The sequence below is a fragment of the Colias philodice genome, chromosome 1 (assembly GCF_061535455.1).
Source record: "Colias philodice isolate Cphi_HAF_F1 chromosome 1, ilColPhil1 Martin Lab GWU primary, whole genome shotgun sequence".
Classification (NCBI taxonomy): domain Eukaryota; kingdom Metazoa; phylum Arthropoda; class Insecta; order Lepidoptera; family Pieridae; genus Colias; species Colias philodice.
The window spans coordinates 1,478,491-1,505,815 of record NC_143086.1 but is presented as its reverse complement, the minus strand read 5'-3'; the positions used below and the strand labels follow the sequence as shown (position 1 = coordinate 1,505,815).

General features: G+C 34.1%; 1 protein-coding gene and 2 long non-coding RNA genes across 3 annotated transcripts; 1 reads left to right on the top strand and 2 right to left on the bottom strand.

Annotated features, from left to right (window-relative positions):
• Positions 1 to 1,556: 1,556 nt before the first annotated feature.
• LOC149490972 (uncharacterized) lies at positions 1,557 to 27,325 on the bottom strand. Its single transcript, XM_089696293.1, has 9 exons — positions 27,208 to 27,325; positions 19,736 to 19,868; positions 17,959 to 18,084; positions 11,491 to 11,630; positions 10,232 to 10,408; positions 9,387 to 9,424; positions 8,177 to 8,242; positions 2,457 to 2,537; positions 1,557 to 2,234 (listed from the first exon to the last, which is right to left on the bottom strand). Exons 1-9 carry the CDS (start codon positions 27,271 to 27,273, stop codon positions 2,009 to 2,011), a joined length of 1,053 nt encoding a protein of 350 aa, XP_089552419.1. The 5' UTR covers positions 27,274 to 27,325; the 3' UTR covers positions 1,557 to 2,008.
• Positions 13,701 to 14,885, bottom strand: LOC149490974 (uncharacterized). The gene is made up of 3 exons (XR_016315756.1): positions 14,548 to 14,885; positions 14,224 to 14,396; positions 13,701 to 13,944 (listed from the first exon to the last, which is right to left on the bottom strand). It is a non-coding gene; the product is annotated as an uncharacterized LOC149490974 (long non-coding RNA).
• LOC149490973 (uncharacterized) lies at positions 14,934 to 15,932 on the top strand. The gene is made up of 3 exons (XR_016315760.1): positions 14,934 to 15,060; positions 15,195 to 15,375; positions 15,716 to 15,932. It is a non-coding gene; the product is annotated as an uncharacterized LOC149490973 (long non-coding RNA).

Below are 27,325 nucleotides of genomic sequence, written 5' to 3'. Positions count from 1 at the left end.
CGCATTTATAATATTAACTAGCTATCCGCCCGCGGCTTCGCCCGCTCAGTCAAAGAAAAAGCCGCATAGTTCCCGTTCCCGTGGTATTTCCGGGATAAAACCTATCCTATGTCCCGGGGTAAAAAGTAGCCTATGTCCTTTCTCGGGTATCAAAATATATCTATACCAAATTTCATGCAAATTGGTTCAGTAGTTAAGGCGTGATTGAGTAACAGACAGACAGAGTTACTTTCGCATTTATAATATTAGTATGGATAAGAATGGATTATAAATTATTATATTTTTTTAATTTAGATAACAATATCATACATTTAAAATTAAAAAAAAATTAATTTAAAATGATAAATAACTTATTTTCAATTTTTGATCCATCTACACATTTATTAAACTTTTCAATTAATTGAATTAGAACAATGTTAGGTATAATATTTATCCCTTTTTCATTTTGATTATTACCTAATCGTCATTTTTTTGAAAATTTGTTATTATAAATCTTCATAAGTAATGAATTTAAAATTTTACTTTACATAAAAAATAATAAGCAACTTTCATTTTTGTTTCCTTATTTTCATATATTCTTTTCAGTAATTTTTTAGGACTATTTCCTTATATTTTTACCAGAACAAGTCATCTTACTATTTCTTTACTTATATCTTTAATTTTCGTCTCAACCGGGAATCGACCCCAGGACCCGGGTTCTTCCCACTTCCAGGTAATAGTGTGTGTACAAAGGAAAAAATCAGAAAACAGTGCATTTATCTGGATTTAATTTTTTTTTCAATGACATTAATTTTGTGGTAAAAATGGAAAAGTTTATTCATGTTGAAAATATTATATTCACCATAATAGTGTTAAAATATAGATCGAAACTAATCAATGGCAAAAAAAAAAATTTGAAATCCATCAATAAATGACTGAGATATAGATTATTGAAGTTTACATATTATATTTGCACGAAACATCTGTGGATTCGATGCGCCTCGACGTCATCACACTCACTCGCGCTAGTAGCGCTAGGGCAGATTACTTCGATTGTATGATTTCTTTATTCAAAACTGTTATTAAACGTAAAATAAAAGAAAATTGTAATAAAATTAATATTGCTCATACAGTTCAAAATAATATTATATAATTTTACATATTCACATTTATTTATTCTTTATTTATGAGTGTTTAGTTTAGTTTTAATTTCAGTGTAATGGAAGAAGGCTTCGTCGAAGGTAGAAATGATTTAATTTGCGTAATATTAATATTAATATAAGTGAAACATCTTTAGGCGCGTTGAGAGTAAAATTTCAAGATCGCGTCATGGCAATACCGTCACGTTATGGAGCGACGATTCTTCTACAACGATCTTTGCATCTTGTTGATAGTGTGTTTACAAATTCACGCTGGATGTTTAGAAAATCATGTAATTTTTTAAACAGAAAACGAGTTTAAAAAATTGCAGATAATGACAGAGCAATGTGCGCTGACATTCATAACATACAAGAAAATATAGAAATAATACTAAACAAACCATACAGACAGAGAAACCGCAAGAAAAAAAAATCGTATATAAAAAGTATTATATTCATAAAGTAAATCAAATTTGCAGAGTAATTTTCTGTACAAAAAGTAATGATATCCCACCAAAAACATAAATGTAAAAATTGGAGCCGAGTTCGATCGTTGACTTAATTTGCCAAAAAAAGAAATGAGATCTAAATGTGTGCCAAGTTCTGTAGACAGTCCAGAAATTTATTTACAAAGATGTATAAAGTTCTTAGGTGAACTGAAAACTCAATTGTTTTATTTTTCCTTAGAGAACAACGTTTATTCTAAAATATGATTTTTTAAAATTTAAATTACATATATAATTATTTTCACAAAGCAAATAATTAATGACCTATTCTTTATATTATATTCTTTATATCCTTCTCCGTTGAAATTCGGTCCAGAGCACTCCGTTTTGGAACGCCACAGATAATAAAATATAGATAATAAAAGTGGCAACGCCACAGGTATTTTATGGGTATCCAGATTTTAAGGCGGATTTAAGTCTTCGTGCCGGGGGGCTATAATCTGGGGCTGGGACAGGTGGTGGTGGGGGCCAGTCGCGTCTCCAATTATGTTCTGGTGTCGTGGGTTTTGGTGACCGTTTTGGTTCCTCCAAATAGGAGAATGGACGGCTTCCAACGCCTGGTGGGTGGTTCGATTGAGGGCGTAGCCAGGAGTCGGAGCGTTCTGGTCGGCTGTAACAGATTATAGTATGGTATTATATTAGAGTTGCTGGTTGTTTTTGGTAGGGAGTTTTCTGGATTAAGTAGTAGTTGCTGCCAGAATAATTAACATTTGTTTCGATAAGTGATCAAAAGCTTAAAACTTAGGTCCACTAGTTTTTAAATTACATTACGTAGAAGATAAACATATGCCAGTTAATATCTTTTTTTTTGCAAAAAATAAATTCTTAATACCTCGATATCTCAGCTAAAAGATTGTCTCGATGTCTTGGAATCTCATCATCATGGTTGAATGCACGATTCAAATGTGAATTTCTATAAAAAAAAAAACAATGGTTGTTAATTGAGCTGTAAGTGAAAATCTAAAGGTCCTTGTCATCACCGATGCTTTGTACATTTTTGGTTAATATTTTAGCATAGTTTAATGTTCTTGTTTTAACACATTCAATTAAATATATGGCACATAATATTATCAGTTGAAAAGATAATAGACCATCTTTTTATCTGCAAAAAAGGAAAGCAATTGTTCATAGCGTGATGGTATATTGTTCATAGTGGAAGGTTATCTTCCTCTGTAAATGGATTATCGAACACATAGGAACTTTTAATTCTAACCAGTAGCTAGGTACTCGTCCGTCCGCCTCCGTCCAAAGTTCATTTGGCGTCATACGGTTATCGCAGAGGCCAAGTCAATTGGAAATGCTGGAACGAGATAAAACGAGCTGCCCAAAATCGAGATGCATGGCGAAGTATTGTTGACACCCTTTGCCCCAGCTAGGGGCCTTAGGATATTAAGTAAGTACCTAAGTATAGATATACTTACTTACTAAGTATAGATATACTTACTTACTAAGTATAGATATACTACCTGAGTTTAGCTCATTCAAACTTTATAACATTTAGACTTAGTTACAACATTGAATGTAATAAAAAAATAACTACTGCTTGTCACCGACTTCAAACCTATTTAATAAATATCACATCTAAATAATATGTTGTAAGAAACAAGATGCGAAGCTAGTTTAATATTAGTTTGAATGAAATAAGAATGTACTGCTATTCTACACAGCTACATAATTGATTAACAAATTGCAGCAAGTCAACGACTATTAGCAAAGTGAAGGTAGTTGGGTCAAACGTCGTATAAACAACGTCCGAGCCCCTAGGCACGATCCGTACGATTGCGCCACGAGTCAAAGGAAAGCGGCAATTTATAGTATTCGACAGCTAAGCATGTTCTGACAGGTGACAGTGACAGCTATATTGACAACTATTCATCCACAAAAATATTAAATCAAAAGTTACGTCTAACACGGCCATACTGACAAACGTACGTCCTCGTACGCCTTTTCTCGTAATACAATACAACGGTAGTTCATCTCGGGATTTCAAAAACACACTGCCTCGGCCACACTGACCATACTTTTCTACGCACTCGTTAGTAAAACAGCGACTAGACAATATCTCAACGCTCAAATCCGACTAGCGAGTCAACTCACTACGGACATACAGACGGCGACTTGACGGTATATCTACGCTCGTACGACTAGTGAAATACATCACTACGATACGTCAGCGACTAGACAATACCTCAACGCTCAAATCCGACTAGCGAGACAACTCACTACGGACATACAGACGGCGACTTGACGGTATATCTACGCTCGTACGACTAGTGAAATACATCACTACGATACGTCAGCGACTAGACAATACCTCAACGCTCAAATCCGACTAGCGAGACAACTCACTACGGACATACAGACGGCGACTTGACGGTATATCTACGCTCGTACGACTAGTGAAATACATCACTACGATACGTCAGCGACTAGACAATACCTCAACGCCAGGGTTCGACTAGCGATTTGAATCACTACGAGCCAATAACACTCATCGTTAAAAAAATTCGGCACATGCTTCGGGACACCACTCGCCACGCCAGGGCACCATATTATGCTGTGCCGCGGCTTAAATCTTCTTTCCGTAGTCACCACAACGAGTTTCAACTCGTATCGACCAGTAGGCAGGATGTTCACTACTTCGTAGGGCCCTCGCATCCCTGAATCTAATTTACCTGTGAACTGAGAGGTTTTTATTACAAACACTGGACCGCAGCCCAGATAGCACACACAATTTCTTCGATGGACTACATTCCCTTTACAATAATCCACGTAACAAACTTTTACTTTACACAACGCACGAAAAAAACAACACAAATGCCAGTTACAAAACTACGTAAACATAAACACATTTAAAAATAGTGGGCTTGAATTCTATCCCAATTCTGATGTAAGAAACAAGATGCGAAGCTAGTTTAATATTAGTTTGAATGAAATAAGAATGTACTGCTATTCTACACAGCTACATAATTGATTAACAAATTGCAGCAAGTCAACGACTATTAGCAAAGTGAAGGTAGTTGGGTCAAACGTCGTATAAACAACGTCCGAGCCCCTAGGCACGATCCGTACGATTGCGCCACGAGTCAAAGGAAAGCGGCAATTTATAGTATTCGACAGCTAAGCATGTTCTGACAGGTGACAGTGACAGCTATATTGACAACTATTCATCCACAAAAATATTAAATCAAAAGTTACGTCTAAGGCGCGGGACATATACAAGCGGCGCGGCGCGCATCGGGCGCACCGCGGGCGCGCCAGCCGGCGCGCCTCGGGCGCGCTGCCGGCGCGCCTCGGGCGCGCTGCCGGCGCGCATCGGGCGCGCTGTTGGCGTCCGAAAATGATATTTATATAGAGTGGTTAAATGCATTTTCTTCATGCATAATTTAGTAAAATTATGTTTTTTGTGCTAAAAGAGATTTGAAAGTAACGTTAATTTGAAAGTAACGATTTTGTTTTGATAATTCCTTGTAAGTAAATAGCGAGGATAACCCCACGATTGCAAATATATCTTTGTTGGAAATGTTGGAATTTACTTGGAAAATTTTATAGTACTTTTAAAGTAATTTTAAAGTAGTACTGGTGTAATGATGGAAGAAAAGAAGGTTAAAATAACACAAAATTTATATTGTACTAGCGGTCCGCCCCGGCTTCGCCCGTGGTACATATTTCGCAATAAAAGGTAGCCTATGTTCTTTCTCAGGGTCTAAAGATTATCTGTGCCAAATTTCATCAAAATCGGTCCAGTACCTAGTTTATGCGTGAAAACCATACATACATACATACATACATACATACATACAAACCTTTCCTCTTTATAATATTAGTATAGATAAAATATGGTTTTCAAACACAGGTTTACATTTAAACCATATAAATCTTATCATTAAAATCTCAGTTCAAAAGTATTTACAGTACTGATCATTCCACAATATTATTACAATTACAAATAAATAAAAAACACAATCAAAATCAGGATTATCTTTATTTCTGACATTGTAAATACATGGGAACTTTCATTATGCTCTTCTTCATTTTCACTTTCCCTACTGCCATCACCTGTGTAAATCATTTCATCGATTAATTCAATTCACCTTTAAAAACAAAACGAAGAAGGGTATGTAATAGCAGCTCTATATAATTCCACACAGAGAGAACACATTTTTGACTGACAGGCTACCGTCTCCTATAGACCGGGAGATACTGACACAAAATTTCGAGTCATTTGTAACAGGATGGCGGTTCTACAGGGGTCTTAGTACGCAATGACAAAAAGAAAAACGATGGTGTGAACGCTGGTACCGTCGGCTTAGTCGCGTGGGCGTTAGTCGAACTCGTCGGAAAAATAGCGAAGTCAAACGATTTGTAAATTTACCGATAGCCCATAAAAAAGAAGTAGGCGGTAGTGTCATGCCATACTTTTCCGGTGTGACTTACAGCCCGCCATACCGACGCGAATGTGTTGATTTAAAAAAAACAATTCAACCATTTGTACCAGGCTAACTTTTGCACAGGTAACCATCGTCGTGCAGCCATTTACGAAAATCGCCATGCCATACTTTTCGGACGATTCCAAATGGTCGCCATACCGCCGAAAATCTGCAAATTTTTTTTTTGTAAAAATTGTAACAGACAAATGACTCGAAATTTTGTGTCAGTATCTCCCGGTCTACTACCACCCGATTTGTTTTTGATTGTGTATGACCGTGAATTGACCTCTATTTGGATGCGATGGGGGAAGCGCGCCTGCGGTACGCCTGCGGTACGCCCGCGGCGCAACCGTGGCGTGCCGCCTCGTCGCCTTTCCAAAATTCTTTCATACAAAATGTATAAGAAGGACGTGGTGCAAAACAGATTCAAGAGGTGCGCTTATGGCACGCCCGCGCCCGCGCCGCTTGTGTTTGACCCGCGCCTAACAATGTAGTAATTAATAATATCAAATCTTTTTTATTTTTCGCTCTTCCATTTTTGAAATCGGTTTTTTTAACGTAGTTATTTTTATTGAATACTTTTTAGTGTATTAAATCAACACGAATCAAACGAACCCAAACTCGATAAAGTTGAGTCAATTAATTACTGAGTTCCTACGGCCACTTTATTTATTTATTTATAACACTTTATTGCACAAACAAAATTAGGACAAAAATAACATTAAAATACAAAAGGAAGGCATAGTTTGTACAAGAGGCGGCCTTATTGCTAAGCAGCAATCTCTACCAGGCAACCTGATGGGAAAGGAAATGTATGATGTTAATGGGATAGTGCAAAAAGAAGAGAAAAAAAAAGTAATGATAATAATTATACCTAATAAATAAATAAAATTATTTAAGTATCAAATATACCTACTATATACATAAATGCATAAATTATAATACAAATAAATAAAATACACATATATATAATAAACATATACATACATATTATATAAATAGAATACATAAACATACATATACTATAGCACAAAGACAATAAATTTATAAAAAACAATATTTGATGACGTCAGCAAGCAAAACATAAAGTAAGGAAAAAAAAGGATGATAATAAAAAAACTATAGCAAGGAAAAGTAGTGATCTTTTAGCAATACTTTAAAAGAGCTGAGCGTTTGAGCACGTCTAATACTTTCTGGTAAAGTATTCCAAAGTTGAATAGCCCGGACTGTGAAAGAATTGTTAAAAAAATTAGAATGATGGAAAGGGGTGCTGAGCAATAATAAGTTGGAAGAACGAAGAGAGAGAGTATGACTAGAGCTTAAATAATCGAAGTTATCCTTTAAGTAAGAAGGTGTCTTAGGGCTAAACAGAATACAGTATAGAAGATGCAGCAGATGGGTATCCCGGCGATAACGGATAGGAAGCCAATTAAGCCTTTTCCTGTATTCAGAGACATGGTCAAATCTACGGAGTCCGAATATGAATCTGATACAGAAATTTTGGAGCTTCTCAAGGGTGTCAAGTTGATATTGACGAATATCAGGATAGCAGGAGTCAGAAAAGTCAAGGAGAGGAAGGAGAAGGGATTGAGCTAAGGTAATTTTGGATGTGACTGGAAGAAAGTTGCGCAAGCGCCGTAAAGAAAAGGCAGAAGAAAAAACCCTTTTTTGTACCTGCTTTATTTGTTCATCCCAGGAAAAAGTTTGATCCACTTTGCACTTGCCACTTTCCACATTCCATCATCAAATCAGCTCTATGTCACGATAAATTTTCATCGCTATCTAATTTAAATACGTAGGTATACAAAATCAGCTCAATCAGTAACCGGGAAGTGAATCAAAGTTACTTACTAAATTTTCAATTAAGTCATCGAGATCAGACAAAAATGCTCATAAAATAAAAACTACTGGGCTTGCCCAAATGAATTTTTATGGGACCAATTCGAAGCCATTCCGCATCAAACAAAAAAAGAATCACGTGAATCGGTTTAGAAACCTTGGCGTAATCGGTGTACATACAAAAAAAAAATATACCGGCCGAATTGATAACCTCCTCCTTTTTTTGAAGTCGGTTAATGAGGTTATTCTTAAATAATAATAACCATCTGGTTTAGTATCTCACCCTCTTGGTTCCTCCGAGTAAATATCTGAGCGCACTGGCCAGGTACTCTCGAGTGATCTTGGGTAACTGTTGAAATAAGGTTTTTGTTAAAAGGTTCATTTTTACGCATTTTTTTTAAATTAATTTATGCTTAAATTCTGTTTGTAAAAAGCTACTGATAGTGTACTTTTTTATTGGCGTCGAATGTTTAGCGTTAGGGCGCTTGTGCACTACAAGGAATTTTACTGTCCGGCATTCCGATTTTTTACGGTCCGGTTTGGCATGAAAAAACCGATGAATTGGCTTGTGCACCTGTCCGTCTTTACTCGGATCAGTGCGGTAAAGTTCAGGAAGGAAATTTGGCGGTATATTGCTATCATAAATGATTGTTTTTGCATTTTACAAGAAACGAGTAAAAAATATAGAAGATGAAATATTATATTACTTCGTTATAATAAAAAGTAAAGTTCCGTAAGAGATTTAAAATGCATGTTTCACTTATTTATTTTAATCGGTGATGAGGAGCTAAAGCTATTCCCACTTGAACTTTAACTTACCAACACTTACTTAGATAATAATTATAGGTCAATGTATATAAAAATAACAATACCGACTTTTCAAATCACATTGCCAGCTAAAAGGAAGTAAAACAAGAGCTTCCTTTCAATTGGCATATGCTGTAAAAATAGTAAAATCCAAGCAAGTGGGCATTCGAAAACAATTATATCTACAGCGACTCGTAGACACAAAAAACCATCCGGAATAGGGAAAAGTGAAATGTCGGACAGTAAAATTACGTATAGTGGACAAGCTAGCATATAGGTTAATGGCGTGCCATACCGGACCGTAAAAAATCGGAATGCCGGACAGTAAAATTCCTTGTAGTGCACAAGCGCCCTTAGATGAATAAAACATTTCTTTCAAAAGAAAAGTTTTTATAATAAAATTATTTTTTGAAAAAAAATAATAAAAACCGACTTCAAGACTTCAGCCACAATATATACCATTGATTTTTGTTTTTTTCTGTTGTTTTTTTTCAAAAACCACTGAGTCAATTTTGATAAGATTTATATGGGACCACCTCTGAATGATGGCCTACCAAACAAAAAAGGAATCATTAAAATCCATTCATAATTGGCGAAGAAATCGAGTAACATACATACAAAAAAAACATACGGGTCTAATTGAGAACCTCCTCCTTTTTGAAGTCGGTTGAAAATAATATACTTACTCATAAGCATTGAGTACCCCCAATTTGTGGATGGCGTGCTGGAACAATGATAATTCATTTAATATAACTAACAAAAAAAAACATATTCCAATTACCGCCCCTAACGATAACAAAATGTACCATCTATTCTCTAACGTCTAGTTACCACTGCCTGATAAAGTCACTAATATCATATTATCTGATGTATCAGCGAAACAGAGCAAAGCCAACTAAACAAAACTACTACTATTAATTAGGTACTATTTATATTTCCGCTGGCTACCATCGCATTGTGCTCAAACGAAAGTCCCTTAGGAATGAGATCACAGCGTTAAACTCAAACTCAAACTCAAACATTCATTTATTCAATTAGACTACTATTTAGTAGCACTTTCGAATCGTCATTACATAGTATTTTTAACATTTACCACCGATTCGGAAAGCAGTATCTATGGAGAAGAATCGGCAAGAAACTCCATAGTTGCTCTTTTAAAATAATGTCAATAAATTTACATAATATGTAACTTATATCTAACTACATAATATGCCAAACTGATGAACTGTCCTGTGGTTTTTACGCGACAACCCTCCATGGGTCTTTATCGTCCATATATTCCTGAATACTGTAGTAAGTAGTGTAGTAGTTACAATACCTTAATACATAGTATGTATGTTTATTTCTCTTTCACGCAAATACCTACTGAACCGATTACAATGAAATTTAGCACACATATAGAGGGTAACTTGGATTATACATAGGATAGGTTTTATCCCGGAAATCCGAGGGAAACGGCAACTATGCGGGTTTTTCTTGGAATACGCGGGCAGAAAGTTAGTCTATTATATTAATTATAAGGATCCCATACCTCATTCCTGTTCACGCTCTTATGGTGTTCCACCACGTATACTATCAAGCAAACTAGCAAGACCATGTTGATCAAGTGAAACACATAGCCCTTCAGAACTAATGACATTAACAGTAAAGCTGACATCCGAAGTATGTCTGTTTCGTAGTTGAACGGTACGCCTGCTGAATTCTGGTCCTGTTGAGAAAATAGTAATTGGTATTGGTGAAGGAAAAGTATCGTGAGGAAACGGACATGAATCAAAAGTTCGACGACATATTATTGTGATGTCTGCCAGCCCTCTTTTGGTGGATTAAGGCCTGTAGGCTGTAACCTCATAGGAGTCCTGTGTCATGCAGCATCCAGCAGTGGCAGCATATTATATGGGGTGATGATGATAGTAACTACGTATAACTTCAGCTATCAAACTCAAACTCAAACTCAAACATTTATTTATTCAATTAGACTTCTTCGAGAAGCACTTTTGAAACGTCAATACATATTTTTTATTAAAGCAGTATCTATGGAGAAGAACCGGCAAGAAACTCCATTTTTTTTTTATTGGTAATAGGGAAGCGCTTGACCACAATCTCGCCTGATGTTAAGCTGAGATGTGGTCTAAGATGGAACGCGCTTCCCTAGAAGGTACCTGTTCACTCTACGCTTGATTCCATAGTTGCTCTTTTAAATCATATCAGTATTACAATTAAATTTTACAAAATATGTAAGTAACTGTATATTATCATAATTATGCCAGAGAACTGTCCTGTGGTTTTTACGCGATATCAGGGAATTTCCCATCGAAATCGTATCACCCGTTTTCTATAATAGATGTTCATTGTTACGTGAGGTTACCATTAACTTTAACAGCCATTTGAGAAATAACATAACAATAATTATATTATGGAATGACTGAGATGCACACAGTGAGTATTTTTTTTATTGCATTGACAAACTACATCGAAAAATTAGAGCAGTCGCGAATATTTAAGTCATAAAATATAAATAAACTTGCGGTCCGCCCCGGCTTCGCCCATGGTACCTACATGTTTAAACTATCCTATCTCTCAAGTTGGATCGAACTGCACATGGTGTGCGAATTTTATTATAATCGGTTAAGTGGTTTAGGAGTCCATTGAGGACAAACATTGTGACACGAGATTTATATATATTTAGATAAATTTTGTGTAACTTAGACAGTCAATAAGATTCAAGAGTTCTCATTCCTATAAACTTAAAAATGCACAGAATCTTTTTCTAATTAATGGTAATTAACTTACCAGCTGTTTTTTCAAAGTGGTATAATCCATACCAAAGTGAGTAGCAAAAGTGATATCTACCACCAACACCGCTATCGACACTCCCACATAAATATACGCCGATACACTTATATATCTTGCACTGTCTTCGCCTGCCGCCGCTGTAATATAAAACTGCTAATTAGGACTGTATCAGTCAATACAGACATTCCAGTTTTACCCAGTTTGGTAACCCCTGGGTTAGGTGTTAATTCGATAATGGTAGATAATAATTCGCTAAGTGGTCTATATCGACCACTAGGGATCTATGACAACCTGCAAGGGGTCTACGTCAGCGAAAAAAAAATTTGGGGGTCCACGATAGTTGATCTCAACACATAGACTGATAGTACTACCTATTTACTTACATCATACTATCTTATTATAGTTTCACCCGCGTGGCTCCGCTCTTGTTGGTCTTAGCGTGATGATATCGCCTATAGCCTTCCTCGATGAATGGGCTATCTAACACCGAAAGAATTTCTCAAATCGGACCAGTAGTTCCTGAGATAAGCGCGTTCTAACAAACAAACAAACTCAGCTTCAGCTTTATAATATGAAGTATAGGTAACAGATACACAATATTATTTTGAGTAGTTTTAATTTAAATTCAATTAATAATTGTATAAAATAAAAAGTGTTTTTACTAAACTTCACTACAGTTAGAAATTTACAGGTCATCAAAATAAGGTAAGTAGGGGGTCTACCCAACACGGAAAAACATGGCAACGGGTCTACGACACAAAAAAGTTTGGGGAACTGGGGGGTAACCGGCATCTCTTATAGCAAGCTTATTATAACATTACTATGTCTTTTCGTACCGTGACACCCTTAACGCAAGCTTGTTGCAGCGTTAAACTGATTTTGTCTTTCTAGCAATTTTGATGACGTCACTCGTAATAGTTCACTCAATTATTGGGACCGGTGCGAACTGCGATCTATTTGACAATTTGACAGTTATCAGGTAATAATAGAACTTTACATCGGCTTGTTCGAAGAAAAGGCTTCAAACCTTTTGATTTAAGAATAATCGTGTACCTAAATAGTAAACAAGTGCGTAATCATCACGAGTCCCTATGAGATATGGGGGCATCATATGAACAATTTGAAAATACAATATAACCTACAGATTTATCTGTGTAAGTACCATATAATGTAAGTACCATACCCAATGCAAATCTATTTAAAAATACGTCTGTATAAGTACACATTCTCCACTTGTTATTTCTCTGTATAATAAAATGCAACTCTACTTATTCCCTAAACATAAATTTTATCTAATACTTAATGTAAATCTATAAAAGATTGTTTATTATTTCTTCATGATTCAATATATTTTATCATGTTATTATTTACCTATATAGAATATAAGACTATAAAAGTAAATCTACACTCAAAAACACTACCCATATTATACTTATGTAATCTGTTGTTAAGGATCTCATTTAATTTTGAGAAATAAAACCATTATTTATTTCCAGATTCTACAATCAATTCCGAGCACTAGGAATAAGATTACCCAGAGTAACCACATGGAAGCATTGATAGTATTCAAGAAGCCATAGTGCCAGCGCAACATGAATATATTTTTTCAATAGGAAGCAATAATCATACTTACTTTAAATGTTTAAGTGCAATAAAAAACATTTATAAATCCAAAATCTTTATTTAGTCCTTTTTATTTATTTATTGACAAATCTTTTGCTCCTTTACTTCTCTTGATATCATTTATATAAAAAAAAGTGATAAAACATGGAAGTATTCGAAATTAGATTCAATTCTATTTAGCTTAAATATTTATTAAAAACAATTAGGTAGATATATATAACTCAAATCCAAATTTGTAAGTAAATAGCATATTAAAAACACCCTTGATTAAAAAAAATTAAGTTTTATTTATAGTACCAGCCTTTAAAACTTAAAATTCAATAAACAAAAACTTTACATTTACATCACAATGAATAATTCCTACACTAATAGATTAATGGTATTTATATTTTTATTTTAAATTTAAATTTAAATTATTTGCATAATAATATAATGCATAATAATAATTTCAATAAACAAAAACTTTACATTTACATCACAATGAATAATTCCTACACTAATAGATTAATGGTATTTATATTTTTATTTTAAATTTAAATTTAAATTATTTGCATAATAAAGAGTAGATAAATAATTTAAAAACTTGCAGTACTTATGTATACTTTTAATTTCATTTTTATTAAACTTAAAATGAAAACAATGTAGGTACTATATTAAGGTACAATTAAATTTTTACATTTTCAGATGTATGATACAAATATGAATATTTTAAGTGTAGACTGTAGACATGGTGGCGCCTCCCCCAACTTGAAGTTCTTCTACCACATGATCATCTCCCAAGCCGGTACTTCCTTGTTCAATGTTTGGGCAAGCCGGCAATCAACACAACTGTGAAAGATAAATTGGACTTAAACTGATTCTTTGTTGCTTTAAAATTTAATAAGTACATTTAATATGTTTACTTTTATTATTAAAGGGCTTGTCATGGTGTATGTAAACGTCTAAAAAGAAGTTTTTTAAACAATGTCGGTATGGTTTGTTAAATACCTTAATATTGTATTAAAAAAAACTTAAATGTGTAGGTACAATGCCTTAGAAAACTTTTAATATAAGTAGCTTCTAACCAAACATAGATAGGTTTGCTTATAAATTAATATAAATATTTACTTTTGACCAGCTGCTCTAGTTTTTGTGAACTCCCAAATCATTTGCACTTATACTTTCAGAGAATTCTATCAACTTCGTCTCAGCATAACTTTTAACTCGTTGGGAGTTATTTATGTACCTTTTCTTTGTAACTTCAGGGTCAAGGAGCTTCGCGCACTCTGCACAATGTTCTGCTGCAAGTTAAATAAAAATTACTTCAATTAACAATAATCAAAACAGACGAAATCATGCAAAAACCAATACTTTATTCGTAAAAATATATCTGTGTTATCATAAATCGTCCAATGTTTTAGATATATTTATAACTCGTATATATTATCTTACCTTGCTATTTCAATTGCTCTTTCATGCCTCTTTCATGCATTCTTTAATGCATATTACTTATCTTTCGCAATTTTTCAATTTGATTTATCCAAATTTTAGATAATAATACGAGGACAGTGATTATGACATTTGGATTTTTGACGTTTAATTTTCAATCACCGCCATTTTTATAATAACAACCTTGTTTTGTTGAGTTCACAAAATAATCTTACTTTATTTTGGTACCGGGAGCCTTTTCAACATGATTACTATACGATTGCCTACAATGTCCAAAGAGCGAATGAATTCCGAAGTTTTGTCTATTTTTTTAAGATTAATGGCTTGGCTACGAGGCTTTTAGGCCAAGTCGTAATGATTTTTATCGAACATTAAACGTCAAAAATCAAAATGTCATGTCACTGTCCTCTTAATTCATATTATTATCTAAAATTTCAGATAAACTTAAACATAAATATGTGAATCTCATCTCTGGATAAATGAGAAAGTGCGAAAAAGCAATATTGAAATAGCAAGGTAAGATAAAGTACGAGTAAGGACGATTTATGATAACAGACTACAGAGATATAGAATAAAGTTTTGGTTTTTACATGATTTCGTCTGTTTTGATTATTGTTACTTAATTGAAGTAATTTTTATTTAACTTACAGCAGAACATTGTGCAGAGTGCGCGAAGCTCCCTGACCCCGAAATTACACAGACAAAGATAGGTACATGAATAACTCCCAACGAGGTAAAAGTTATGATGAGACGAAGTTGATAGAATTCTCTGCTGAAAGTTTAAGTGCAAATGATTTGGGAGTTCACAAAAACTAGAGCAGCTGGTCAAAAGTAAATATTTATATTAATTTATAAGCAAACCTATCTATGTTTGGTTAGAAGCTACTTATATTAACAGTTTTGTAAGGAATTACACGACTACACATTTAACTTTTTTTTTATACGATATTAAGAATTGCAAGATAAACAACTAAAATGTTAAAATACTTGAAAAATGATTAATAAATAAAGTATTTATTATTTAACAAACTATACCGACATTGTTTAAAAAAACATCTTAAATTACATACACCATGACAAGCCCTTTAATAATAAAAGTAAACATATTAAATGTACTTATTAAATTTTAAAGCAACAAAGAATCAGTTTAAATCCAATTTATCTTTCACAGTTGTGTTGATTGCCGGCTTGCCCGAACATTGAACAAGGACGTACCGGCTTGGGAGATGATCATGTGGTAGTGAGAACTTCAAGTTGGGGGAGGCGCCACCATGTCTACACTTAAAATATTCAAAGAAAATGTAAAAATTTAATTGTACCTTAATATAGTACCTACATTGTTTTCATTTTAAGTTTAATAAAAATGAAATTAAAAGTATACATAAGTACTGCAAGTTTTTGAATTATTTATCTACTCTATATTATGCAAATACAATAATTGATTTAAATTTAAAATAAAAATATAAATACCATTAAACTATTAGTGCAGGAATTATTCATTGTGATGTAAATATAAAGTTTTTGTTTATTGCATTTTAAGTTTTAAAGGCTGGTATTATAAATAAGACTTTATTTTTTTAATCAAGGGTCTTTTTAATATGCTATTTACTTACAAATTTGGATTTGAGTAATATACCTCGTTGTTTTTAATTAATATTTAATCAAAATAGAATTGAATCTATTTTCAAATAATTCCATGTTTTATTACATTTCTATATATATATAAATGTTATCAAGAGAAGTAAAGGAGCAAATGTTTTGTCAATGAATAAATAAAAAGGACTAAATAAAGATTTTGGATTTATAAAATATGTTTTTAATTGCACTAATACATTTATAGTCGAGCCAATTTAATAGGCAACATTTGACGTCTATAAATTTTATCTTCGAAGAGAGGTAACCTGCTTAAAAACATCGATTAAAGTGAATTAATCGATACTGACTTGAAACATTTGTCAATCGAACTTGAAACACATTTATTAATTTATGATGATTTTTATTCACAAGTAATCAATGCATTCGATTCTAGATGTCAGATTTCGATTTTTAGGGTAACGTCTCTGGTATTTAAAAAGAAAAAAAGTTTATTGACACAAAATTGTAGCGACGTCAGTTCTTTAATTCAGAAATTGTTTATTATGTTTAGAATGGTTTATCGGTAATATGAAATCTTAAAATTACTTGTATCGGTCATCATTATTATAAATATGTAATCGTATTTGAAAAAATTTAATCAAATGTGCAGTTCTAACAAAACGAAATATCATGTTATTCTATGTCGTCGTTACTAGGTTACATTGTTGAATTATGTTGAACTGTCAAATGTTGCCTATTAAAATGGCTCTACTATAAAGCATGATATTGCTTCCTATTGAAAAAAATATATTCATGTTGCGCTGGCACTTTATAGTTTCTTGAATACTATCAATGCTTCCATGTGGTTACGCTGGGTAATCTTATCCCTAGTGCTCGGAATTGATTGTAGAACCTGGAAATAAATAATGGTATTACTTCTCAAAATTAAATGAGATCCCTAACATAAGTATAATATGGGTAGTGCATTTGAGTGTAGATTTACTTTTAAGTGTTTTATTATATAAATAATATAACATGATAAAATATATTGAATCAAGAAGAAATAATAAACAATCTTTTATAGATTTACATTAAGTAGGTATTAGATAAAATTTATGTTTAGAGAATAAGTAGGGTTGCATTTTATTATATAGAGAAATAACAAGTGGAGAATGTGTACATAAACAAACGTATTTTTAAATATACTCTTAAGATTTGCATTGGGTATGGTAGGTACTTACATTACTTTTATCTTACACAGATAAATCTGTAGGTTATAATTATTGTATTTTAAGATTGTTCATATGCTGCCCCCATATCTCATAGAGACTCGTGATGATTGCGCACTTCGCAATAATAAATTGTTTACACGATTCTTCTTAAATCAAAAGGTTTGAAGCCTTTTCTTGGAACAACCCGATGTAGTTATGTTAATTTTGCATTTTTAATATAATAAATGTATTATCTTCTTTAAAAGCTTCATTTATTAAATAGATTTCCAACTACATACGTTTCACTTAAATTTGATGTGTATTCTTTTAATAATATTCAAAATAATGTTATAAAAGTTCCATATTTACAACTTCACTAAAATTGCTTAAAACTGTCATTATTGACATTATAACAAGAATGCTTAATGTCAAAGAGAGCGTGCCGGTTCCAATTTTTCGATTGACGTCTCGAAACCGCTCGAAACAGTCTTGTTGCAATTGGTTTTCATATGTTTTAGAAGGTCCCGGTGCCAAAAAAGTAAGATTATTTTGTGAACGCAACAAAACGTACCCATAATAAGACTGTTATTCTAAAGGTGCCGGTTACCCCCCTGGTCTAGCTACTTACCCGACATCAAAGAGGCCGCCGAAATAAGGTTGACGATAGCAAAACTTAAAGTAATTGAAGTGAGTACGAACACTGAATATGATCTTGTGAGATCAGCTGGTGCGGGTGAGTTAGGGCATGCATCATCTGAAATTATAAAAAAGCCTTATTATTTAAGCTCTCTAACACACAGAATTATTATCGTATTTATCACAGAGGTATTTATAATATTATAAGCTGGTTTCCCATTTATTAATGTTATTAATTATAATCATAATTTTAAGAGTAATGCTGCGAAAATTATTATAAACATGTATTGACACCTTTTTTTGCGTACGGTACATATCACGAAAATTGAAATAGCTTTATTATTAATGTTATTTTTGTATCGTCCGCGTCGGTGGCGAGGTTAACCCGCCCAACTGTCTGCCTAGGCATCTCGTTATAATAACATTGTTTTATGAGCTATAAAAATATATTTTTTTTAATTTTAAGTTGAATATCTCGCGAAAAGTTAATATTGTAGTTAACCCTTAATCGGCCATGACTTCAAACAAGTTTATTTTAATACATCAGTACGGGGTTATATCGAGATTAAACAGTAAAATATTAAAAAGTAAAATATTGGGTAGCTTATAGGTTTTTTTGGCGGTGGGATATTATTTCCCTATAACCATTAAAAGTTATGTTTTGTGTGAAATTATTTCCCTATATCCATGAACATACATGTGGGAAATAATCTCCCACTTTTGCCGCTTTTGCCCGCGCCTTTACTCGTCGATTTTAACACAGGGACAAAAAATAAAAATGCATCATTAAATTTATTATTTATTGAATATGTATGAATTTTTAAATTACTTTTTACTTTACTCAACTTTTTACTTTTTATACCTACTTGGTATCCTTACAGGATAAAGGGAACTATATTCCCATTTGAAGATTTCATGCACGACTACAGGGTATTAATTTCCCACCATTTTTTAAATTAGAAAAAATAACCCAAAGTAACAGCTTTCGTACGTTATTTTCTTTATATTTGATAAATAACACGTTCTTCTTTACGAATTAAACAATTAAAAACAATTGCATATTTACAGGAATTTTTCTGGGCGTAGATCCAAAAACTATCTTGAATTTCGGGAAAAAACGGTCGTTTTAATAAACTTTTTACTTCGATTGTCTACTGACATTCACAGTTGAAGTTTAGAAAGAAGTGTTGCTAGAAAAAAAATAAAAGAACTATCTATCTTAAGGTGCGTTCCTTAAATTTTACCGTATCTTTAAAAATACAAAAAATAATAATTAATTTGTGGGCAATGCCGAGGTGGGAAAATATTATCCCCATGGCTTATTAAGGGTTAAAATATGATACATCTTTGTTATTTATTAAGTCAATACCTATCAGCCCTGGCAATTTTTTTAAGTCTATTTTGTCAACAACTAACAAGCCGTATAGTTTTTTAAAGTGAAACTTCTTAAGGCCCGTTGAGACTTGCGAGTAAAATTTCAAAGTCGCGTCATGGCAGTACCGTCACGTCATGGAGTAAGGCGACGATTTTGGCACTTAGCTATCTTTGAATCTTGCCATAAAAGTTTCACTACTGATACGTGTGCTCGGCACACACCCTCTTTTTGTTTGTACCTACATTTTGTGAATCAGTTGCCAATTACAATTATTAGTTATTTACGTTTACCGTGTTGATTTAAATGAGAAATTTCTTTTTTCTTTCAATTACGTGAACAAGATGTTACAATAACTTCATGTAAAACTATATTTAGGTACTAAATAATTTCTTACCTTGTATGTAGACCCTGTATAAGGTCGTTAAGAAGTAATCACTGCCGGACGCTGAAGCTACCGATCCAGCCTCGCAATCATACCGATACAGTAGTGCTATCACACATAATATTATGTTGAATATTGATAACAGCTGGAACAAAATAGATACACTTCTAAAAAACCCATACTAATATAAATATATTTATTAGCTTTCCGCCCGCGGCTTCGAAACCCGCATAGTTCCCGTTCCCGTGGGATTTCCAGGATTGCGTCATTTTCCCGGGATAAAAAGTAGCCTATGTCCTTTTTCGGGTATCAAAATATCTCTATGCCAAATTTCATGAAAATTGGTTCAGTAGTTTAGGCGTGATTGAGTAACAGACAGACAGACAAAGTTACTTTCGCATTTATAATATTAGTATGGATAATAATAGGTATGTAGGATAATTAAGTAGGATGTTAAGCTATTCCAAAACAAGAAAATATAACAAACAGTCTAGTGGCATAATTCAGAAAACTACTTATATTTAAAAAGAGATAGACTCATCGATTTTCTCATCAATACTAGCCGGGTTAACCCACGATAAATCATTATGCGAAATATTTTCATAATCCCTCGTTAATTGATACAAACAAATATAAAAATATTTTCTGCTATGATTAGATTAGGGATAGCCCACGCCAATTTGAACATAAAAAGATGAAACAAAATATAAAATATTTATCAATCAGTATATGTATGTACAGATGATAAGTATCGTCCGCTACGCAATGGCTGACCACGTCACTGCTATCTATCCGTTAATAATTCAAGTCAAGGTTGGTTTCAAGGATAAATCGATGGTCATTATTCATAAACATAACTTTGTATAAAATCAATATTGTGCAATGCATATTGCTCCCAGATTTTGCTGCTTTTGCCGGCTTTATCCGGGTTGTGAATTTACAAAGCCTATTTGAGTCACGAGTCGGACTCTAAATAGTAAATTCTAATAGATGAGCTTTTATTTATGCATATTACTGGACAAAATCTAATCTATCTCAGTAAAAACCGCTGTCCCGGGTTAATCCGGGACAAAAAGTGTCGGTACTTAATGATGAATATCAACTTTCAATAATTTTTAGTTTAAAAATATATAGACCGGGAGATACTGACACAAAATTTCGAGTCATTTGTAACAGGATGGCGGTTCTACAGGGGTCTTAGTACGCAATGACAAAAAGAAAAATGATGGTATGAACGCTGGTACCGGTGGGTTAGTCGCGTGGGCGTTAGTCGAACTCGTCGGAAAAATAGCGAAAGTCAAACGATTTGTAACACAAAAATTTTAGAATTTACCGATAGCCCATAAAAAAGAAGTAGGCGGTAGTGTCATGCCATACTTTTCCGGTATGACTTACAGCCCGCCATACCGACGCGAATGTGTTGATTTAAAAAAAACAATTATTCAACCATTTGTACCAAACTAACTTTTGCACAGGTAACCATCGTCGTGCAGCCATTTACGAAAATCGCCATGCCATACTTTTCGGACGATTCCAAATGGTCGCCATACCGCCGAAAATCTGCAAAATTTTTTTATTTCGCCTATCTTTTTGTACCAGTATTGCATTTGGCTTTTTGGAGAGTATTTGATAAAATGTGACCATTATTATATTTGCCATACTTCTAGTAGGGGGAAAAAGTGCTGTCATACTTGAAAAATAAATTTATTATTAATTTATATAAGTGAAGATTTCCAACACCTAGATCTTTGAAATTTTGTATTTATATTCGTTGATCCTCAAACTTACAGGAAAAATAAGTGCCATACTGTTACAAATCGTTTGACTTTCGCTATTTTCCGACGAGTTCGACTAACGCCCACGCGACTAAGCCGCCGGTACCAGCGTTCACACCATCATTTTTCTTTTTGTCATTGCGTACTAAGAACCCTGTAGAACCGCCATCCTGCTACAAATGACTCGAAATTTTGTGTCAGTATCTCCCGGTCTAATAGGTCTACAATATTTGTTATTTTACAAACAAAAATACAGTTTTTCTTTATGACTCTGCCGTGGCCTGTTCGGGACGTAGCAAGTCCAAGAAAGTAGTGATAGGTTGGAATAGACTTGTGGCTGGTGCATACAGGGAGGCCAGGTATAAATATTCAGTATGGGCGCGGAGGGGTAAACCACACATTGGAATTGAATATAATGAGATGTGTGAATCTAGAAAAATTTTTAAAGCACGTCTTAAATGGTGTCAGAACCATGAAGAACAAATCAAAATGGACAACTTAGCGTCACATCATTCGCGTAAAGATTTTCGTTCTTTTTGGAAACAGACTAACAAACTGAACTGTAAACATGGCCTCCCTGTATCTGTAGGTGGCGCTAATGATCCTGTTAGTATTGCTAACCTCTTCAAAGAGCATTTTAAAGTTACGTCTCCATTAGGTCCGAGTCTGTCTGTGCCTGATACTGTGGATCAGGATGATCGGGAATTTAAAGTCACTGCTTTAGAAATTCAACGAATAATAAGTAAAATGTCTAAAGGAAAGTCTCCCGGTCACGATGGTCTAAGTATTGAGCACCTAAAGTATGCAGGGCCTCACATATCGAGAGTGTTATCAATGTTTTTTAATCTTTGTATTCAGCATAAGTATCTTCCCAGTGATTTAACAAAAACTATCGTAGTGCCAATTGTTAAAAATAAAACAGGTGATTTAGCGGACCAGACCAACTATAGGCCTATCTCTCTTGCAACGGTAATTGCAAAGGTATTTGACAGCCTGCTTAATGAACAACTAAACAGGTACGTAGAAATACACCAAAATCAGTTTGGATTTCGATCGGGACTTTCTACGGAAAGTGCAATATTGTCTTTAAAGTGGGCTGTCAAGTACTATATGGACCGAAATACGCCAATATATGCGTGCTTCCTTGACCTGTCGAAGGCGTTTGATCTGGTTTCTTATGATATCCTTTGGGATAAGTTAAAGAAAGCTAATGTACCGTCCTCTCTTATTAACACACTTAAATGTTGGTACAGAGGCCAGATCAATCAAGTCCGATGGGCGGGGGCTTTATCTCAGCCGTTTGGGCTGCAATGCGGCGTGAGGCAGGGGGGGTTAAGTTCGCCCACGCTTTTCAATGTATATGTCAACGAGCTGATTGAATCACTCAGCAACGAAAGGATTGGTTGTCATATTGATGGAGTTTGCATCAACAATGTAAGTTACGCAGATGATATGGCGTTGCTGAGTGCTTCAATCTGCGGTCTTAGAAGATTAGTGGCCATCTGTGAAGAGTACGCTGCTCTTCATGGATTGGTCTACAATACTAAGAAAAGTGAAGTCATGGTCTTTGAGTCTGGGCGCCGAGTTACGCATTTTTTACCCCCAATACGTTTGAACGGAGTGCCATTGGGGAGGGTCTTTAAATTCAAATATCTCGGACACATATTGACCCCTAGACTCAGAGACGATGATGATATTGAAAGGGAACGACGGGCACTGGCAGTGAGGGCAAATATGATAGCTCGTAGGTTTGCACGTTGTTCTAATGAAGTTAAAAAAACCCTATTTCGTGCGTATTGTACATCTTTTTACACGTGCAGCCTATGGGCTAGTCATACTCAACATTCTTACAGCTCGCTCCGTGTTCAATATAATAATGCGTTCCGGGTGTTAATGGGGCTGCCCCGTTATTGCAGCGCATCAGGGATGTTTGCAGAAGCTCATATAGACTGTTTTTACGCTACAATGCGAAAGAGATGCACATCCCTGGTGCGCCGTGTGCGGGACAGCCCCAATGAAATCATGCGCTGTATAGCGAGTCGGCTCGACTGCTGGTATGTGAACCACTGCTGCAGACTGTCTGCTTCCTTGATAGCTCTGTAGCGGTGGAGTACATTTCTAGCAGTCATAATAAATTTTATTTTTACTAACATAATTTTTAAGATTATAATTGTTACTAACAAAATGAGTCCTGGTTACTTGAATAAATGAATGAATTATTATTATTATTATTTATACTTGTGTCTATTTGGATTATAACTGTTCTGTGATAATATGATACGTTTTTACGATATGTCATATACCTACTTCATTTTAAGTCACTTGTACCTTCGTTTTGTCGCTATAAAGGGGTTTGGGTACTCCGTATTTTTGTATGGGCTAGTGGCTTCGCGTCGTGATGAACTTACGTGGCCAGTGATGAAATTTGGATATTTTAAAAGAACAATTTATTGCATATACAAGCGTTCATATACATCGTTTTGATTAGAACTCTTAAATAAACAAAGGAGAAACCTAAAAACGGTTAAATTCTAGGTACCTAACTAAATGAATAATACAAAACCAAATAATTCTGTCCCTAATACGTTTCTTTTACAATATCCAAGTTTCATCACTGGCTGCGAAAGTTCATCATGACGCTAACCTTACTTACCCCTTTCAAATATTCTATAAAAGTGGAATGTTATATCTGGAAAATAACTGTCAAGAGAAAATGATATACAAACGGACATAGATGCAGGAAAATTCATAAGGAATGCATGTAGCTCATAGCCTCTGAAAATGAAATATTGTCTACTGTCTACCTTTTCATAAATAACTATGTTGGCGTTGCGTACAAGATACAATATTCTCATCTCTAACAATAGATACAAAATTATTCTTTTTGTTACATTTTTGATAGGCGTAAAAGATTCTTTTGAAAAAACAGTATGTAACTAAGTACCTAATGTTGGCAAAAATATTTATAAGTATTAAACTCTTAAAACTATTATTTGAAGACTCAGTATGCAATAATACAGCTCATAATCTTTATCTATACATAATATAATAAAATCGCAGGAAAGTCGAAACTGTACATTGCATATTTTTTTAAAAGAATACTTGGCTTGATTTGACTGACTGGGCGTGATCTACAATCATCTACAATATATACCGAAGCCAAAAATATAGTTTTTAGAATTTTTGTCTGTTTGTCTGTTTGTCTGTATGTATGTCCGGGCTAATCTCAGATAGTACTGCATGGATTTACTTCAAATTTGGTACAGAGATAGGTTAAGACCTGAGGAAGGACATAGGATAGGTTTTATCCCTGGATAGATATGGATATGGTTTTTCTTTGACTACGCGGGCGATGGCGCGGATGGAAAGCTAGCTACTAATGCAATAATTTTAATAGTGTCATTCAAAATATCTTAACCAAAGCATTGTACCTACTAGATAAAGATTATTTACAAATATAAATAAAACATTAATAAATTAAAGTACCTACGTATTTGCTTTATTTTTCTAGGTCTTTATTACGTCTTTGCATTCAGCAAATACCTACTTAAATCTATTAAAATATGTACCTAGGTACACGCTTATAGGTACGTGACAGTTCTAAAATATTCACGGAAGTGATTTAATTTCACAATCAGAATTTCACTTATCTAATCAAAGTGAGTAAACGCTAACAATATCAATTCTCAAAGCTGAAATATTTTTACATGAAACAAAGTTCATTTTATTAACAAAAATTATTTTTATTTATTTGTATTTTTCAATATCTCACTTTGTAATACTGATGACCATTCATATATGTATTTATCATATGTATTTATATTAATTAAGTATCAGTTCGAAAGGGTGAAGGAAACCGGTATGCTGAAGAATGAAAACATCGACGACATGACGACATAAACCGCTTTTGGTCAGCGTGATAGATTAGGTACGGCCTGGAGCCGTATTATGACCGATTTCCAGACAGACTGTCAGGCAAATTCATACTATGATCGCTATTGCGATTATTACCAGCCATGTAGGTATTAATTTTTGTTAAATATGAATTCGCAAGTCAGTACAATTCACGGCGTAAACTGTCAGGAAATAAGAGGTTACTTTACGGCCCCTGATCCCGTATGGGAGGCCCATGTCCCAGCATCGTGATCATCTGGGCGAATGATGATGATGAAGTATCATTTAAAATTAAATATTATGATAATAAATAATAATGATATATTTTGACCAACTATCGCACATAAAATACCAAATGCATCGGATTCTACGCTATTATACCTATAGTAGAATTTATATTTGGTCACATTAATGAGTTAGGTACTCTTCAATTTCAAATACACGCTGGTTGTTATAACTTGCAAGTAGGCATACAGTTTAGTTCAAGTTTAGGTTACAAAATTTCGCAAAAGCAATTTATGAAATGTCGCAACAGCTTTAATACGCAGTAGCAATTCTAATCCAATATAACTAACTTCTATTTCAACACAAATGAAACACTGTTTTATATCCCTACTAGCTTACCGCCCGCGGCTTCGCCCGCTTTGTCTAAAACTTAATAAATTATATACTAAAAGCTTCCTCTTGAATCACTCTATCTATTAAAAAAACCTCATCAAAATCCGTTGCGTAGTTTTAAAGATTTAAGCATACAAAGGGACATAGGGACAGAAAAAGCAACTTTGTTTTATACTAGGTACTAGCGACCCGCCCCGGCTTCGCACGGGTGCAATGCGGATACTAAATACACTACAGAAAAACTGTGAACGTTGTATATAAAAACATAGCGGCCCGCTCCGGCTTCGCACGGGTATAAAATATATAGCCGGGCGGCCGGCCGATGCCGCCGCAAACGCTACGTCCCGCAATTTTTAAATCTGTAATATCTTCGAAAATATTCACTTAAATCATACGGTGTAAAGGGCCATATAGATCTATATTAAATGAACAATGTATTCAAGGTATTTAATTGGTTAAGGATTAATGCTGGATTGGTTAAAATCGCATCGAAAATTAGCCATTATTTGTCGTAAAAAGTAAATTACAAAAAAAAGTTATTGTGGGTTATCCATAAGAGATAGACATATACCATCGCGGACTTTTCTGTAGACCTTTTCAATGTGTATAATACTTAGTACATTATTTTGATAAAACTCGTAGGGTTCAGCCTGCGTTTGCAATGTAAGCGCAAAAAATGTAATTTTTTACGACATCACATTAGAAACCTCAAAAATAACAGTACGTACTTCTCCACTATTTAATGGATGTTATTATACATATAAACCTTCCTCTTGAATCACTCTATCTATTAAAAAAAACCGCATCAAAATCCGTTGCGCAGTTTCAAAGATTTAAGCGTACAAAGGGACATAGGGACAGGGAAAGCGACTTTGTTTTATACTATGTAGTGATGATAGTGATGATGTAGTGATTTAACGAGACTTTTATATCACTGCGTTTGTAAACTGCTGAAAGCTTTTCAGTTGCATAATGATATATTTTTAGTGGCAATCGATAGTGAAGTGATTTACGAAATACGATTTAAGTCACGTTCACTGCGGACAATTTATAATATAATAACATCAGCATTGCTATAACTGTCTAGACCTCATTATACTAATATTCGTGTTTATAAATTATAGTCAAAATCGACACGACAAAGGTGAAATGTGTGAAAATGGGAAAGTGAGTACTTACAACATAACTTATACTTACAATACTAATACTGCCGGAGAGAATAGCTGCGAGACTCAATTCGGGAGCAATTTTCTTTTTATTCATTTTAAATCCGAACAGCACACGTCATACCCACGAAAACGCTGGCTGTGAAGAG